This window comes from Ochotona curzoniae, unplaced genomic scaffold, assembly GCF_017591425.1.
Source record: "Ochotona curzoniae isolate NIBS_2020 unplaced genomic scaffold, NIBS_Ocur_1.0 scaffold_3208, whole genome shotgun sequence".
Lineage (NCBI taxonomy): Eukaryota > Metazoa > Chordata > Mammalia > Lagomorpha > Ochotonidae > Ochotona > Ochotona curzoniae.
Genome location: NW_024467106.1, coordinates 61015095 through 61032772, shown reverse-complemented (window position 1 = coordinate 61032772; position 17678 = coordinate 61015095). Strand labels below are relative to the sequence as shown.

At 55.3% G+C, this 17678-nt stretch overlaps 1 protein-coding gene across 1 annotated transcript; it reads right to left on the bottom strand.

Moving 5' to 3' along the window:
• Window positions 1-45: 45 nt before the first annotated feature.
• Window positions 46-16238, bottom strand: SUSD3 (sushi domain containing 3). The gene is made up of 4 exons (XM_041004523.1): window positions 16113-16238; window positions 5629-5776; window positions 4872-5021; window positions 46-598 (listed from the first exon to the last, which is right to left on the bottom strand). The coding sequence occupies exons 1-4, from the start codon at window positions 16198-16200 to the stop codon at window positions 406-408; spliced, it is 579 nt and encodes a 192-aa protein (XP_040860457.1). The 5' UTR covers window positions 16201-16238; the 3' UTR covers window positions 46-405.
• Between the last annotated feature and the right edge of the window lie 1440 nt (window positions 16239-17678).

The following is a 17678-nucleotide window of genomic DNA, read 5'->3' as shown; positions in this document are numbered from 1 at the left end:
CATAGCGGCATGTTCTGCTGAGGAAGAGGCCAAGGTCACCACCTACAGTTGCTGAAAGGAAGTTTATTGCTCTTAATCTACTATGCAAAAAACTAGATCTGATTGAAAAGTCTCCCAGTCTCTAAGGAACCCTGGTTAGAGGGAGGCTGCACCACGGTGCCAACCCAAGCAGGAGCTGCGAATGAACCACTATAAAATCACTGTAGCTGGGCTTCCTCGGGACCGACCACTCCCCGTTGGGCCCCCAGCACTCAGCACCAAGGCAACCCCGGGAGGCCTTCCACCCAAAGGCTGACTTCTCAGACCAGTCTCTAGCTAGACACGCTCCGTTGCGGGTGATCAGCTGGGTGGTCCGTCAGCCTGGTTCTCCCAGTGTGGATGGTGACACTGGCCCTGGCAGCGTGGTCATCCTGGAAAGTGAGCTGTGCTTGGCCCAGGTGCAGAGAGGGTCTGTCCAAGTTGTTCTGTGTGCACCATCACACAGGCGTGGGAGCTGCTGGAGGGGCCGCTGGGGCTCACAGCACCGAGTGCAAGGCTCCCGAGGTCCTTGTCCACGCTGCGGGTCACACCGTCCAGGTCTCGGATGCCTTCGAGCTCTCTGTGGGGAGAAAAGACGTGAACTGGGGAAAGCGAAAAGGTGCACCTGTACGGGGATCTGGGCATCAGGGCAGACCACTGTCCCGAGGGCTGGAGGTCCTGCTGCCAACTGGACCCTGTGTCCCTCCTTCACAGGAGCAGGGGGTGGCCAGGGCCCCAGATGCTAGAAGGCAGGAAGGGGCTGACAGGGCTTATGCAGAGGGTATGTAAACTTCCAGCAGCCTGCTGCTAGGCCTGGCGTGTCCGAGGAGGAGGATCCATCCTCCCCCCCTGCCAGCCCCACCCTGGAGTCAGCCCACCTCCTTCAGCACCCTCTGCATTCCTGGAGCTCCTGCAGTCCCAAACACAAATACGCCACTTGTCAGGCTCACGGGACCCTGGCTGCACTAGGACATCTGGTCACTCTGCCCCACCCGCCCAGGCTCTCACGTGCTCCCTGTACCCTAGTGCCTTTCCCTCAGGTATAGAGGTTTCCAGGAAGCCTTCCACCCACACCGAATCCTCAGAAAACAACACAACACAGAAACAACTCTAGGCATAGGGATCAAGAAATGACCTGCCAGGTCAGAGAGTAAGTTAAATGGAAAGGAAGGCAGAGAAGGGAGGCGCCGGGTGAGTGAGTTGCTGGACTAAGGGAATCCAGACTATAGAGTTCTTTACCAGCAAAATGAGGTCCTCTTTAAGAGTGAACGTGTGCGAGGGCCTGGCATACCACAGGAAAGGGTTAATGAAAGAAGAGCAAGCGCAAAGGGCAAACCTGCCCTCCAGAAGGACAACCGAGGACCCACTGGGCAGCCTGGGCCTTGCTTGAGAGGCGGGTGATGTACCACGGTGGGTAGAGCTGTAATGGCGCGCCCCCATTGATGGCACACATGGCGTGTCAGGTTAATTGACAGCAAACTGAAATGGAGTTTCCAGACCGCACCCTTCCTACCTCCTCTGGCACCATTCAGGTTAACTGAAGGCACAAAAAGTACATCCTGCCCCTCCTGTCTTCTGCACCATTTGCAACAACTGACAGCATGGAAATTGCTCTGGAGGCTGGGCACACCGGGCTCCTCCCGTTGTGTTACCTTAGGTGAGTTAACTACAGGAAAACTTTGGGCTCTGGTAACTCCCTTCCTGTTTCCTGTACATGGAAACTTTGTACTGTGTGGCTCTCAATCTGGTTGGAGGATGAGGGTTTAAAAACCCCTGACTCGTGTTGCTCAGTGCAATGGCTCCTGGAGTGTAGTGGGAGCTGCTGTCACCAGGCTTGGGCGGTAGACTCCTCCTAACATCCTATACTTGGGTTCAGTGTGATCTCTCACACACCCCACAACAGAGCCAGAATCAAAGTCCCTACCGACTTGAGCAGAATGCTAAGCAGGGGTCCCCACGTGAGGGAGAGCTTGGGAGAAGTCTGCTCCAAGCATTCCTTGCTACTCCCTCTTGGCCTCACTTCTACTTCCTGTTTCTTGAGCTGGATGACTGGAGTAGATTCTGAGTGGCCTCTGGACTTGCCTCCTAAAGCCCCTCTGGGCACCCTCAGGCATCCCATCCTGAGACCTCTCCCGCTCCACAGGAAGGGGCCCATCTGTGTACAGCACACGTCCTCAGGTCTAACAGCTGGCACCCCTGGGTGCGTACCCCAGGAATCCCTGAACTTCCCATTCAGGCCAGCCACAGCTGGGGCCAGCAGGCAGGACACCACGTTGCCCCTCCCTGAGGGACTTTCCTAGTGGTGACACAGGTCAGTCCTGTTGCAGCTCTGTACTGAGGACAGGATCTCAGAGGGGAAAGGGAGAGGCTTTGGAAGCAGCCTAGGAGATGTGACTACACACAAAGGCAGGCGTCTAAAAAGCCCCGGGAAACTTGCACCAGATCTGTGGGCTGGGTTCTCCCCTTAGTCAAGGAGCCCCCAGTCGCTGGGAGGAAAGCATCAGCAGGTCAATTCCAGCACAGCCAAAAAGTGACTCCTACTGGCCAGGTATGGAGAAAACAGGCCTCCCTCCACAGCAAACACCTGCGGCACTTAGAGCTGCTGCACAGATAGCAGCGAGCAGGCACAGCAGGAATACTCACAGGCTCCATGGCTGTGGCAGGAATGGAGCTGAACTCGCTTGTCCTGGAATCCTGGACAAAGACCTCAGCTCTTTCCTAGGCTCTCCCAGAGGTCTATCAGCATGTGGCTCAGTGGCTAAGATGCTGTGCGGGGACCACAACTAAGTGTCTGCGTTTGAGTCCTGGCTGTTTTTTCTTACTGTTTCCCCCTTGCTAATGCATACCCTGCAAGGCACTGGGTGATGGTGCAAATGGCTGGTCCCTGACACCCATGTGGGAGACCTGAATTGTGTTCCCTGCTTGGGTCTGGTCCAGCCCAACCACCGCGGGCATCTGGGGACTGGGTCACTGGATGGGAGATCTCTGTATGTCTTCCTTTCTGCAATTCAACTAAATAAGATAATTTTCTGAGAGAATGAAACAAACAATAGCTTGAAGCACAAAGACACACCCCCACAGCCTGACAGGTTCCTGGCGGAGATCTAAAGGGATCTTAGAACATCTGAAATAGTATGAGGTGCTATGGTTTTGAGCAATCCCATGTTCACACAGGTTGAAATGAATCCCTCTGTTAGAGAAGCACAGTGGAAGCTTCAGCTGATTGTGGTGTTTGGGGCAGGGAGGGCAACCTTTGGGAGGTGATGGTGAGTGGATGAACTCATCATGGGGGAAGCCCTGGACAGCCTGTAAAAGGAGATCAGAAGAGAAACACACAGGGGCACACACTCCCGTGCACACTCCACACACATGTGCTCACTCTGCACAAAGGTGGACACACACGTGTATACTCCATACACAGGTGCACACACGCTCACTCCACACAAAGGTGCACATGCCCAGTCTCTGCCCAGACAATGCCCTGCCATCAAGGCCACTGCTAGATGCTGTTCCCCCATGCAGCAGAGCTGGAGCCACATAAACCTGCTTCCTTTACAGCTTAGCCAGTCTGTGGTTCTGAGCGATTAACAGCAGAGGACGGACCAAGATAGGTAGCTGCTAAGAATGAGAGGGAGGTGGCCTCAGGCCAGGCTGTAGCCAACTGTGGCCAGAGGCTGCAGGTGGCGTGTCTGCTGAGGCCTCTATGACCTCACAGGCACTTGGGGCTTTGGGTGGGGCAACAGGAAAGAGGACTGATTTCCCGCAGCCACTGGCTGGCTCCAGCACGTCTCTCATGCACACAGGATGGCACAGGCCATGGCCTTTGTCCCAGTGTCCTGGCCCACACAAGGACAAGAACAACAATGACCTTGGTGGCCAGTGCTCCTTGAGCTCTTCCTTGGGCGGGGAGCAGGGGCACACATGCAGACTTAGTGGAAGCATCCGGGCAGCACTGGCCCCTGATCCACCGTATGAGTAGGGCTCCTGGAACAGTGCTGACTTCAGGGTCCCCCAGAGAGGGAGGACACAGGCCTGGGACCACCACACAAGGTGGCATGTCAGGGGACACTAACTTGGACTTGCAGCCCATGGAAAGCATGCAGGGTAGTGACATGGCTGGGCCTACAGGTGACTGTAAGGTGGGAGAGAGCCAGGGAGTTCCACACACTGTTCTTTCTACTGTGTATTTATGACATGTTCCCAAAACAAGTTTTAGGTGGGAGAAAAATCCAAGAGTTCAGAGTGATGTTAAGACAGCAAAACAAAAACAAAACAAAACAACAACAACAAACAAAAAAAAGAAAGAAAAAAAGAAGAGACACAGAAAGAGCTGATGCCTTTTCTGTAGAATCGTAACAGAACGGCCAAGGCCACGGTGCCTCAGCTCCAACCCGAGAGGCCCAGCAGGACCATGCCGGATGCTGAGCCCTTTTTCACATACTGATAGTAGGGGACCTGGAGACTTGTCTCAACCAAGAGACCACAGCAGCATACCCAGCAGGGACAGCCTGGCCAGTGTGTAACATCTGCATGTACGCCTGCTCAGAAATGTGTAACTCAGCTTGGTCAACACCAGACAGAGTGAGGTGGGCATCTCTGTGCAAGATCACCGGCCAGAACTCAGAAGCCCATGCCAGGAAAGTCCCTCTACGGTGGTCCAGGATTGCACATGATCCTGGACCGCAGGTGTCCAGCCAGCGTTGACGGCAATACAGGTGTAGGTGGGGAAGGAGAGGGGGTGCAGACCATCAGGGCCAGGACATCATAGTCACATCAGGGGACTAGAAGGACCACCTTTGGAGGGTGAATTGGGATTCCAAGGTGCAGTCACTCCCATCCCAGCCCCTGCTCACCTGGTGAAGCTGTGATTGTCATGCGCTTGAGCACGCTGGTTCCTCGGGCTGCTGTTGCTGTTGTTGAAGTTGAGCCCCTTGATGCCCAGATACGCAGCCTGCACTGTCTCCAGGTCCTCACCTCTCAGCTGGTGCCACAGCTGGGCTGACCTGTGCAGGAGTCAGGAAGAAGGGCCCTGAGCATGCGCGCACCCCTAGCCACAGTGCACGGAGGCAGCTGTGTGCTCCACAGAGCCTGGGTGCTGCCCACAAGGTGCAGGGTATGTGTGTTGTGTGTGTGTGTGTGTGTGTGTGTGTGTCGTGTGTGTGTGTGTGTGGTGTGTGTTGTGTGTGTGTGGTGTGTGTGTGTGGTGTGTGTTATGTGTGTGTGTGTGTGTGGTGTGTGTGTGGTATGTGTGTTGTGTGTGTGTGGTGTGTGTGTGGTGTGTGAGGCCTGGCAGTCAGTTTCTTATAAAGCCTGCACTGGCAGCTGGAAAGCAGCAGAAAGATGGGTCATGTTACCCAATTCTACTTTTGATGGCTGTACCACGCTCTGCACAGGCTGAAGGGTCCTCAGTGCCCCACTGCCTGGCTAAGCTCCTCACAGACCTGGGCATTGCCCTGCCACGACTACCAGTGTACCACTGGGTTTGCTTGCTAACTAGGAGGCCTGGATCAGAACTGAAAGTTCTGTGAAGCCTGTGTCTGTTCCTCCCATGCCAGGAGTGCTCCCCCAGGCCCAGCCCAGCCCAGCCCAGCCCTGGGCAATGCCATGTACCTGTTAGAACGCCGCTGCTCACTCCTCTTCATGCATCTAAGGAGACAGCAGGTGAGGAAGGCCACGGACATGAGCAGGATGATGGCACAGCTCACGATGGAGGCAATCACGGCCACCTTGAAGCCCAGGGACTCCTGCAGTGGCATGGCTGGGAAGGACACACCATCGAGCTCCTGGGGGGCAGCCCGGCTAGGCCTGGTCCTCAGCAAGCCCACCCCTAGGGGAGACCAGGAGGCACTGGCAGCAGAGGCAGGGGTCTGTGGCAACTACATCTGAGGGTGGGGCTATCAGGGAAGGCTCTCCCCAAGAAGAGTACCATTGAAGCAGGGTTTTCAGGGTGTGTAGCAGCTGGCAGAGTGGCAGACTGGAGAAGCTGTGACCAGAAGTTCAGAAGGATGGCCCAGTTCTCCCCACTCAGTGGACACAGCTGCTTCCCAGCATCCAGAACACAGATGCATTTCCTCGGGTCACAGGTCTGCTTTCCAGCACTGGTGCCCGAGAACATATCCTTAGGCTCCTGGGTCCCTCACCCACAACCACTGCTGGAACACAGCTACTGCCACCCTTGATCACACACTGAAGCCATACTGGGTGGGGTCTGGGCCCCGTGAGGGAACGCCCCGGAGCCTGGCTGTCCCTCCTGGGAGGGAGGACTCCACCTTGGAATTTGTGCCTCCTAGGACCTGACCCTAACAGATACCCTTGTTCTCAGAGACTCCCTGAGCCTGGGAACATTTTACAGACTCCCAGGAACCCAGCATCACTGTACCATAGGGTTCTGACTCGGGAGGGGGCTTAGCATGCAAAGAACACAACAGTGTAACACTTGGGGATCCTCTAGGAAAATGGCCACAGGGCACTCAACAGTGCAGTCTCACCAACCTTTCCACACCTTGTACAATAAATCCAACCCTTCCCCAGGCAGGGGGCGCCAGGGTCAGGGACACCGGGGTCTTCCATGTACTATGCTGCTAGGTTTGCTGCATGCATGCAGGTGTGAAAGAAAGAACGAATGAACATTTCCTGCTTAAGCTGCAGCTTGTGACACCAGCATCCCATAGCAAAGTGCAGGTTCAAGTCCTGGCTGCTCCACTTCCGAACCAGCTCCCTGCTAATGTACCTGGCAAAGCAGAAGAGGACGGCCCAGAAAAGGTCAGAGCTGGGTCAGGCTGAAGCCAGGATCCAGGAACTTAACCTGGGACCCAAGCACATGAAGCCATCACCACTGTGAAGCGGGCAGGCAGCAGACGGAGCCAGGTTATCAAACCTAGGCACTCTGAAATGCGATATGAGGAGACCTGACAGCCAGGCAAGTCTCCAGTCCCAAGAACGTTTATAACACAGTAATGAGAGCAGCTGGCACTTAGAAGAGGCTTACTGGGTACAGGACACTGCTATGCATGTTTTACAAGTGCTACCTCATCACTCTGCATGCCAACCCACCACATATCACTACAGCAGACAGATAAAAGCAAACGGGGGAGGAGGTGCTGTCACCTACTGAGGCCACACAACGCACCCACCGCAGGGCAGAGATGCAGAGTCAGTGTCACTTCCTCCCACACACTGCCACAGGTTTGCACGTGATCTGGCTCTGGAATTCATGCAAGACTCGCAAAGCCAAGTCTTAAGTGGGAGGGCCTTAGAGCATTAATGGCATCCCCCCTACCTCCAGGCTGAGTGTCACGTGACCCTCCACACACACTACCACCACCATCTTCATCAGATGCCAAGGCAATGAGTTTCAACTGTCAGACCTTGGATTGGAGCCTCTCTTGAGTTTCCTCATGCTCTGTATCTCATGGCAACTGGCTCCTTCTCTCAGCACCAAAGCCCTCCACTGAGTGAGAGGCCTCCAGTCTGACCTGCTGTCCCTAGGGCCAGGCACTGGAGCTGTCTTCTAGATTGTAGAGTATGTGATGACACTGCTAAGCCTCTAGCAGGTCTCCTGGTACCAGGACGCAAGGAACTCCATGACACAAACCAGCACACCGACACAGAATGCCAGCATCTCAAGCAGCTCCTTAACCTGCTATGCCACAAAGCTGGTCCCTAATTAGATGTTTCTCATTTTTGAGCACTGACTGCATAGGCCCAGCAGGTTGTACCAGTGCCCACTACGTGCTGAGACAAAGACTGACCAGTAGCCCGCAGCAGAGGCAAGCCTGCTGGCTTTGTGCCTGCAAAGACAAGATGATGGAGACAGAGGCTTGGGCACACAGAGTCCCATGGATCCCAACATTTCCCACCAGCCCACTGTGACCTGACCAACCTGACCTTATACTCCAGGCTTGACACCTCCAGCCAGGACTGTCCTGTCCCCTGGGGGTCAGGCAAGGATGTCTGGCTGCTCAGTGAGCCTCATGTGACACAGCCAAGCTTCCCAGCTCCTCAGCTGCCCTTCCTGTAACACTTGTCACAACACCACGGGAGCAGAGGGAAGAAGCCTTTACCACTGCAAGCTCAGAGCGGTAGGCTGCATTATACATAGAACAGTCTTACAAACTCTCTAAAAACTACTGTGACCTAAGTAGTTAAACCAAGTTATATAATAAGCAACCACAGGGACTGGTGTGATATAGTGTGATAAGCCACCATGTGCAAAGCTGGCATGCTCTACTGGAGTGCTGATTTCCATTTCCAATGCATCACCTTCCTGCTAACGCACTTAGGAAGCTGATACAAGATGGTCCAAGTGCTCAGTCCTCTGCCACCCAGGCAGGAGACCAGGATGGAGTTCCTGGTTCCTGGCTTCAGTCTGGCCCAGCCCTGGTTGTTTCAGTCATTTGAGGAGTAAATCAGTAGATGGAAGATCACTCTTTCTCACTCTGTCTCTACTTGTGATCCAACTTTCCTGGGCGATACTCAGGGATGGCTCACGTGACTTCCTAGCATCCATGTGCAAGACCTGGACAGGGCCCTGGCCTCCTGGCCTGGTCTTGCCTGTTCTCTTTGTTTACACTGTTCACTCTGGGGAGTGAACCAGGGGATGGAGAATCTGCCTGTTTGTCTATGCTTCAAATAAAAAAAAATAAAATAAACTTAAAAAAATGATTACAACTCAACTGTAACAGATGACCACATTTAAAAATGGGCCAAGCATCTGAATGGACATTTCTTTAAAGACATTCCAAAGGCTGCCAAGAGGCATATGAAAAAAACTCAACATTATTAACCTTTGGGGAAATGCAAATTAAACCACAATGGCTGCTACTTCACCAAGTCACCCATACATGAAGAAGGCAGTAGAAAGTTTGGGGAGAATGAGGAGAAACTGGGACCTCAGGGGCTGCCAGACTGTCAGAGGGTGGTCTGTCAAAGCCGGGGCTTTGGAAAAACAGTCTGGTAATTTTCCAGAGCTATATAAAATTCCTCTACGAGAAGTGAAAATACACGTCCTCACAAAAACTCATACACCAGGGGGAAGGTGTTTGGTGCATCTCACTTCAAGAGTCAAGGTTCCCAGTCCTGGCTCCACTTCCCATGCCACCAACCCTAGGAGGTGCCAGGTGATGACTCAGGCCGCTGGGTCACTGTCCCCACGTGGGCTGGGTGGACTGAGCTCCTGGCTCCCAGCTTCAGCCTGACCAGCTCTGGCTGCTGTGGACATTTGGGACTAAATCAGCAGGTAGATTTCTTTTTCTGTCTCTGCCTGCCAAATAAATAAAAGCTGTAAAACAACAGCAATAACAAAGTCTCTCAAGAATATTCATTGCAATATTATTTATAGTAACCAAAAAGTTGAAATACCTAAATGTCTGTCTACCCATACATACATGGATCAACACAGCACAGTCCATCTATTCAATGGAATACTCTACAACAGTACAAAGGAAGCAAGCACTAACCCACAGATGAACCTTGAAAACATTTCACTGAGAAAACAAACGGGTCCCAAAGGCCCCATGCGCTCATTTGCATCCCATTTGTATACCACACCCACCACAGGCAAACCCAGAGATCCAGGACGCCAAAGGCTGGTTGCTGGGAGAGCTGAGTGGTGACTGCTCAGGGTGGTGGTGTCTTTTTCAGGGAAATAAAACTACTCGGCATTTGACGAGGGTGAAAACTGCGCATGTCTGTGAGTGCACTCAAAGTTACTGAGTTGTAGACTTCAAATGGGCGAACTGTATAGTAGGTGAATACTTCAATAAAGCCATTAAAATGGTTTCTATTTGAAAAGCAGAGCAACAGAGACAAAAGAGATCTTCCAGCTATTGGTTCCTCTCTGAATGCCTATGATAGCCAAGGCTATAAACAAATCTTTCAAAAAAAAAAAAAACACTAGGGCCTACATTGTGATGTAACTGGCTTACTGCCACCTACACTGCTGGCATCTCATTTGAGTGCTGGTTCAAATGTCAGATGCTGCAAAAATTCTGACCTAGCACCTTGCTAACACACCTGGGAAAACAGGGGAGAATGGTCCAAGTGCTTGGACCCCTGCACCCACGTGGGAGGCTAGAAGAAGTTCCTGGCTCCTGCGTGGCCCAGCCCCAACCACAGAGACCATTTCAGGAACAAATAGGTAGATGGAAGATTTCTCTAAGTCTGACTTTCAAATAAATTGATTAATCTTAATTAAAAAAAAAAACCCTAAGTTTGTTTTTTTTTTTAACCTTCTACTGGGTCAAGATAAAAACATGCCAACCCCCAGGTTGGTGGGAGTACATAAGAAACAGAAACAGCTTCCAGGGGTCAGGGTGCTGAAAAGGGAGGGTCTGTGCAGGAGGGGTCAGTGGGCTAGCATTGCCTAAGGGTCCTGTGTGAAGAACAGTTCTGAAGCCCTGGACTCAGCTACCTTCTGTAACCCAGGCGCACCAGTCAGCTTGCCCATCACTAAGGAACACCTGCTGGCCTCATTTGGCTCATGGCTTTGGAGCGTTGCATCCAGGACGAGGCAGCCCGTGTTTGAGCTCTGCACAGGCAGGAGATGGTAATGGCAGAACACATGGAGGGGGTCATGTGGTGAGCAGAGCCTCTCCTGACGACCTTCCAGCAAAACTCTGACGGCCACAGAAGGACCTTCCAAGGTCACAACCGTGGTGAGTTCAGCACCTCCCATCAGGACCTATATCCTATGAGAGCACCTTTAACCCAGGAGCCTTTCACCCCCAGACCCAGAGCTGACCTGCACTGGCCACGGTCATGCTGCTCCCAGCAGGCAGCAGAGTCAGGCTTCAGGCTTCAAGATCTGACCCCTAGCTCGGTGTCTGTAGACATCAAGGAAGTAGTGAGTGAAGGCCCTCATAGGGGACAGTCACACACTGCTCCCCGCCAGGCTCTTCCAGGGCACTCATGTCTGGCTCGGGACAGCTTTGGTGGTCAGAGCTGTGGGTGTGGGGTCTTGCAGCATGGGCAGCCGCAGGCCAGCCACATGATTCCTCCTAGGATGCCACAGTGCTACTACTTCCTGGTCCCTGATTTAGAGCAGTGACTTCCTCATTTTTCTGTTTTGGTGGCCCTCCAAGAGGGGCCCTTTCAGGGAGAGGTTTGGAAGCAGCTGTTGGGGAGAGGCAGTGAGAGGTCAGCAGGAGCTGGGGTGGTGGTGCTGAAAGAACTTGTGGCCTCCGTTGGCACCTACCTCAGTGCCTGGCTGGGTCCACGGTCCAGCCTCTAGGCACAAATTCACCCTTTGAAGCTGAACAAATATCTGGAGATGTGGACAGAGAGATGGAGGAATGGGTACAAGTGACCAGTTGGCTGGGCCAGTGTCACAGGGAGAATGCAGTTGGGTGTTAGCTATAAACACTTGACACCCTTTGGCCCGGTGTGGTAGCCTAGCGGCTGAAGTCCTTACCTTGCACACACCGGGACCCCATAGGGGTGCCGGTTCTAATCCCAGCAGCCCCACTTCCCATCTAGCTTCCTGCTTTTGGCCTGAGAAAGCAGTCAAAGATCACCCAGAGCCTTGGGACCCTGTACCAGCATGGGAGACCCGGAAGAAGCTCCAGACCCCAGGCTTCCAATTGGCTCAGCACCAAGCCTTTGCGGCCACTTGGGGAGTGAATCAACAGATGGGCGATCTTCCTCTCTGTCTTTTCTCCTTTCTGTATATGTGACTTCCCAATTAAAAACAAAAAAACTTGACTTCTGCTGTCCCAGAACTGACTTGTGGCAGGTGCCCACACAGAACCAAGCCACAGCAGCCACTCGGGGCTGGCTAGAGAAGCCTCATCTTCCACCTGCCTGTGAGTCCTGGCCAGAACCACCCCACCTGCACCCAGACAGTGGGGGGACCCCTGGTCATGTCCCACCCTGGGCCTGTGTCTCTACCTGCAAACGCAGTCCCAGCCAGGCAGGAGTAGGGGGCAGGGCCTGGGTGAAATGACATCTCCAGTAAGGAAACCGCTAGACTTCCCCTAAGTGTATCTGAGAAACAGCCACATGGATGGCCGGGTGGGGAGAGGGTGGGGCATGGAGAGGGCCCGTCTGGGTTTGCACTTGGTCTGTCAACAGCCACATCCTGAGCTGTCGCCTCGGGTTCCGCTGGGGGAGGGCCACAGTTCTCAGACAGCTGCACAGGCCCAGCGTGCGTGCGCCTAGGAGCCCAAAACCAGGCTGTCCCCAGGATGCCCGGGGCCTGCCCCTCTCGCGGTACTGAGTCTCACCAATGAACATAGGATTTGAAGGGTGAAGTCACCACCCACAAGGGACTGCCACCAGCCTATGACCTGTCATCCAGTTCAATAAAAGGGCAGCACAATCTGGAACACAAACCCAGCAAAATCAGGGCCAGCTCTGTGTGAGGGCCTGAACAGAGCATGCAAAGGGCTCAGAGAGGGAGGGGTGGTAGATTCTGGGGGCACACAACGGGGGTGGGGACGACATGAAATGCAGTCCTGGCATCAGATGTTATCTCTATGCAGCCACCAGCACACAGGAGGCAGAAAGCCCCAACTGCCATGGCTGCCATAGCTTTTCCTTTAGAAGTAAAGTGGAAGAGGCTGGCTGCGGTTCCGGAGCCTGATTCTGACACACTCGCTCTCCTGCAGCAGGTCCCAGGCCCAAATTCCTCATTTCACTCACCTTCTGCTTCCCCATCTGTGAGATGGGCAAGAAGGGTGACTGCCCTGGGAAGCCCAAGGAGCAGAGGCTGGCATCCAGGACTACTCCCTAGGTGGGATATTAACAAGGCCACATCCCCAAGCACCCCAGGATTTTAGCCTCGCAGGGGACCCCAGTCCCCAGACTCCTACTCCATGGGTTCAGAAGAGCTCAAGCCCACCAGGATCCCACCCCTCAGCCCATGACACCCAGAGGATTTCCTTCACACACAAACCCCAGGCCAGATGGGGTCTCTTGCCATCTCTTCCTTCAGGATGACTCTACTTCCAGATGAGCAAGCTGAAGTCTGCTCATGCCAAGTGTGAGCTTGCCCTGACCCTCTGCCCCTCCAGATGGCCCTTCTCACAGGAAGAGGTGGGCAGTATGGTGCCAGGGGCTCTGGCCAGTGCAGGTTCACCCATACCCTTACCCAGGCACATTTCATACCATCACCCAGCAGACAGGGTCAGCAGGATCTGGTCCCCACGTCCCCAATGGCTGCAGAACCAGGCCCACCTGGATTATTCAGACAGGTCTTCTGACCGCCAGCCTCTCCTTGGCAACCCTCCAGCCGAGACCCTTGCCATCTGCGCCTGCCATCTTGACAGCCCTGCACTGTAATTGTGCCTAACAAGGCAAATCCACCTGCCCTCCATGGCTGAAAATCTACCCGCAAGAACACTGCTGCCACCCCATTCTCCCTTCTGTGCATGCAGCACCTGAAGAGGAGATGGGGAACCATGCTGGAGGCCCTGCCAGCCCTGAACCCTCGCCCTTCACACCCAGTGCTAGGACATTTTTTTTTACTGCTTCCTGGAAGCCCACTTTTCCTTATGCAAATAAATCTTAAAGAACAGGGAGAACATCAACAGAAAAAAATTAAGTAAATGAATTTGACGCAAACAAGTACTAAAGTCACACAAGGGGCCAGCATTGTGGTGGGGCGGTCAAGCCACCGCCTGTAACTCCAGCATCCCACCTCGCAAGACCAGTCCTGGCTGCATCACTTCCAATGCGGACCCCTGCCCTAACGTGCCTGGGAGAGCGTGTCCCTCGTGCCTAGGTTCCTGACAACCCACACGGGACATCCAAATGGAGTTCCTGGCTCCCAGCTTCTACCCGGCCCAGATCTGGCTGCTGCAGCCACTGGCGAGTGAAGCAGCAGGTGAAAGCCGAAGGAAGATCTCTCTCTGCTGTTGTGCCTTTCAAATAAATCAATCTTCAAAATCTAAAAAGCACCCCCCACCCCGACTCCCCTGTGCTCCTACAGATCCCCACATCCCCTGCCGGCCTACCTGACAATTCTGCTCAGCCCACCTCACCCTGGCACAAGGAGGAATGCAGGTTTGGCCTGGGTGGGGCCCTTTCAGCCAGGGCCTCCCACTGCCAGCAGAATTAGAACGATTCTCAGAGTCAGAACGATTCTCAGAGTCAGAACGATCCTTGCTTGTTAATCTTTTATCTGGAACCTTGGACCACAGGCCAGTCCCTTCTGTCCTCCTTCCTGGCGCCCACGCAGCCCCCACACCCTGACCTTGTAACGCTCCCTGCGGTGCTGGCCAAGGATCTGAGAATGGAGCGGAGGCAGTTCTGGGTCCCAGCCTCACGAGGCCTTGACAGTGAGCCCCTGTGTGATGTTGCCCAAGCTTTCTGTTTCCCTGGAGGTCTAAGGGCAACTTACACACCTACAGGTCCTTCAGGGAGCGGAACCCCAACAAGACCCCAGCAGCAGGGCATGTGGCCCCAACACCTTGTCCGCAGGCAGGCTCCGTTCCCTCAGGGGGCACTGTCCTCCGGAGAGCCTGCGCTGCTGCCTCACTTTGTGGCCTCCCCTCCAGGACAGAACTGGGCTGGTTCCAGGGGAGGCCGAGTGTGCCCCCACCTCCCCATCGCAGTCCCTCCAGCTTCCAGAGAGGTATGCCTCCTCCAGGAGTGCAGCCAGCAGCCATGCATGAGGCTACTGCCAGGTCTCAGGGACCCACAGCCTTTCTTGCTTCACACGAGCTCCAGCTGAACCTCATTCTCCCCCTCTGTAAAATGGGCACAGCAAAGCTCAGTGGTGGAGCTAGAGAGGAAGCCCAGACGAGGCCCACAGAGCAAGCCCTCCCTGGTCTAACAGTCTCCTGCTGTGCCCTGCCCCCCTTCGAGGAGTTTCCCCCAAGGTCCATTCTAGGGGTGACATGGCGGTCACCTTAGGGGATGTGAAAATGTCCCCAACACCCACAGCCTCCTTCCATCCCTTCATAGGGAGAAGCTGGGGCTGGTGCCAGATGACCACCCTGCCTCAGGATTAAAGCCCTCGCTGAGCTCCACACAAGCCTAGTGGCAGGTCCACAGGGTCCACCACAGCAGAGCACACAGGGACACTCAGGCAGGGGGTAACGAGGACCCCAGAACTCCCCAGCAAGGGATCCAGTGCCTAGTCAGTGCTCACATAGCAAGATTGAAAGGCTCTGGGGCCTGAGGAGCAGAGATGAGCCAAGCCAGGTCAGGGCAGGCCAGGGGCTGAGATCCCCCACTGAGGTGCCTTTCCCAAGCAGCACTTTGTATGCAAACACAACAGAACCCTTGGCACTCCCAGGCCCTCCCTCTACCACTGGGGCACTTCTGGCAAGTCTCCCTCAGGCAGCAACTCACAGGCCCTCCTGGAGTGTGGGAGCAAAGGGATCCGGACCCCAGCACCAAATTAAGCACCACATGCATTATCAAAACAGACCAAAGTCAGAGTCTTGGCGGGGACGCTGCCAAGGTCTCTTAAGTTTCGGTGCCTCAGTTTCCCCACCGACCACTTCCCCCTACTCCAGCCGGCCCCCGTCCTGGGGAACTGCAGGCTCCCCTGGGGCCTGACCTAGCCCCCGCCCTCCAGACCTCAGCTTCCTCCTGGTGCAGAACGCTAGAACCCCGCGCCCAGGCCCCTGGGGAGTGGTGCCCACGACCTTGGAGGCAGCTGAGACCGGGTTCCGGTTTGGTTTCTGTTTCTGAAGTGCTCAGACGTGGAAACAGGAATGCAAAGCCCACGTTCGAACCCCCTCGCCCCCCCCCCCCCCCCCCCGCACTGCAGGTGTAGCCTCTTCAGCACATTGTCGAAACTAACACTTTAAAAGTAACTTAACAGCCTGCGTGCTCCTCCTTCGGGAACGTGGGACTGGGGCTCAGCCAGAGCCCCGCGAGGACGCGGCCGCCGCCTCCTGCACCCAAGCAGCCGGCCCCTACCCACCTCGCGCGAGGTGCCACCAGGTGAGGCCGGTTCCCACTCGCAAACGGAGCCGCTGCTGCTTTCAGCGGCTTGCGTCCGGCTTCCGATCCGTGCGCGGAAGCCCCAGAAGGGTCCGAGGTCTCCACAGACAACCCAGACAGTGCCTCCCGACCTCCGGCAGCGCCCACTCCCCCCTCTCCTTTCCCGTCTGTAGAATGGGCTCAGGGCCCCAGGACCTCACCTGCGCGGCTCCACGGGGGCGCGGTGGTGACCCAGGCCCGCCTGCGGGGCCTAGCCCTGCCACGGAGGGTCGCGGCAGCCCCGCGCATCCTGCGCGCTCCGCGCCTCGGGCCCTGGCCTTGCGGGGTCGGGGCGTAGTCATGCAAGGGGCGGGGAGGCCTGGGCCCCGCCCCGGCAACCCTACAGCCGCTGGAAGGGGGGCTCCCCGCAGCCCCACGCGCCCCTCCCATCGGGTGCCTCCTGCCCAGATCTTCTCATCCTCACCACCAGCGGTTTCGCTGTGTTTTTTTTTGTGTGTGTGTGTGTGATTAGGGTTTTGAGTTCTCAGGGTGTACAATGCCGCAGGTACCACAAGACAAAAGAGCAAAATCCTTCCACCCCGATGGTTTGGGTCTGGACTCTGACCTTTGCCCCTACCCCACGCTGGGGGGTGGCAGCGGATCCAACTCCTGGGGCCTGGCTGGGCCCTGCCTGCTTCTGACTGGGCGCTCCTGCTGAGTGCACCAGCAGGGGCCTCTACTGGACCGCTGAGCCCAGAGTCCAGCTCGCTCTTCCCTCTGGCCCCACCCAGCCCAGGCCGGAGGAGGCCGGGTGGGTGCTAATCTAGACTGCCTGCCATTGGTTTCTGCTCACTGGAGCCGCCTTAGCAAGTGAAGTTTGGGCTGGGGCACGTCCCTACCCAGCCGAGGAAAAGCAGGTGCGATGCCCTGGGCAGCCCCTGCCAATGCGTTCGGGCTCCCAGAAAACAGAGTTTGGTGTGACAGGTGGGAGACCCTTCTACCTTTCCTGTCCTTAGCTTGTTCCCAGGAGCATACACAAGGTCTTTCTGCAGTTTCCCTGATGTAAAACTAAGGCCGTGGGCTTCCCAAGCAGAAGCATCGGCAGAGCCCACTCCAGCCCAAGCTAGGACCTGAGAAGTCCTTGCCAGACAGCCTGGAGCCCACCTCTGGGTTGGCCCCACCCCAGGGGCAGTGGGGGGAAGCAGAGGGCCCGCTGGAGCTGGGGGGAGGCGACTCCTCATGCAGCACGCTGAGGCCCCCCACTCCAGGACTCCAGCAGTGCTGGCCACCCGGCGGTAAAGGGTGTGTATCCTAGCTCTCCGTGACAAGGGACCGCACTGGACCTTGAAGTGACCTGGTCTCACAGTTCAGGGGTCAGCTCCTGTCAGGTCCCGGGGAGCCCTCTGGCTCCAGCCTTGGGCAGCGCCCCAAAGTGACCAGCCTGTGGCAGTGTGACATCTGTGCTCACCAGGCCTTCTCCTATGTCAGCTTCCTGTCTGAGGCCACCATTCCTCTTGGATCAGAGCGCACCCCAATGTTGTTTCTTGATTAGATGCGTGTGGCCTTTCCCCATTCTTGGGCACTGGGATGGTTGGGAGGCTGGTTATGGCTCTCCCCTGATGTCTTCCCTCTCCCCAGAAATAGGAAGAATAAATGGAAAGTTTGGAAACCATGATCACTCCCACTAGCCCTGGATCCCTTCCCACCTTATCAACTATGTAAACATCATCTAAAATAATAATAATAAAAAAAAGTGAAATTAATTTTTTAAAAAGTTGTGCAAAGAC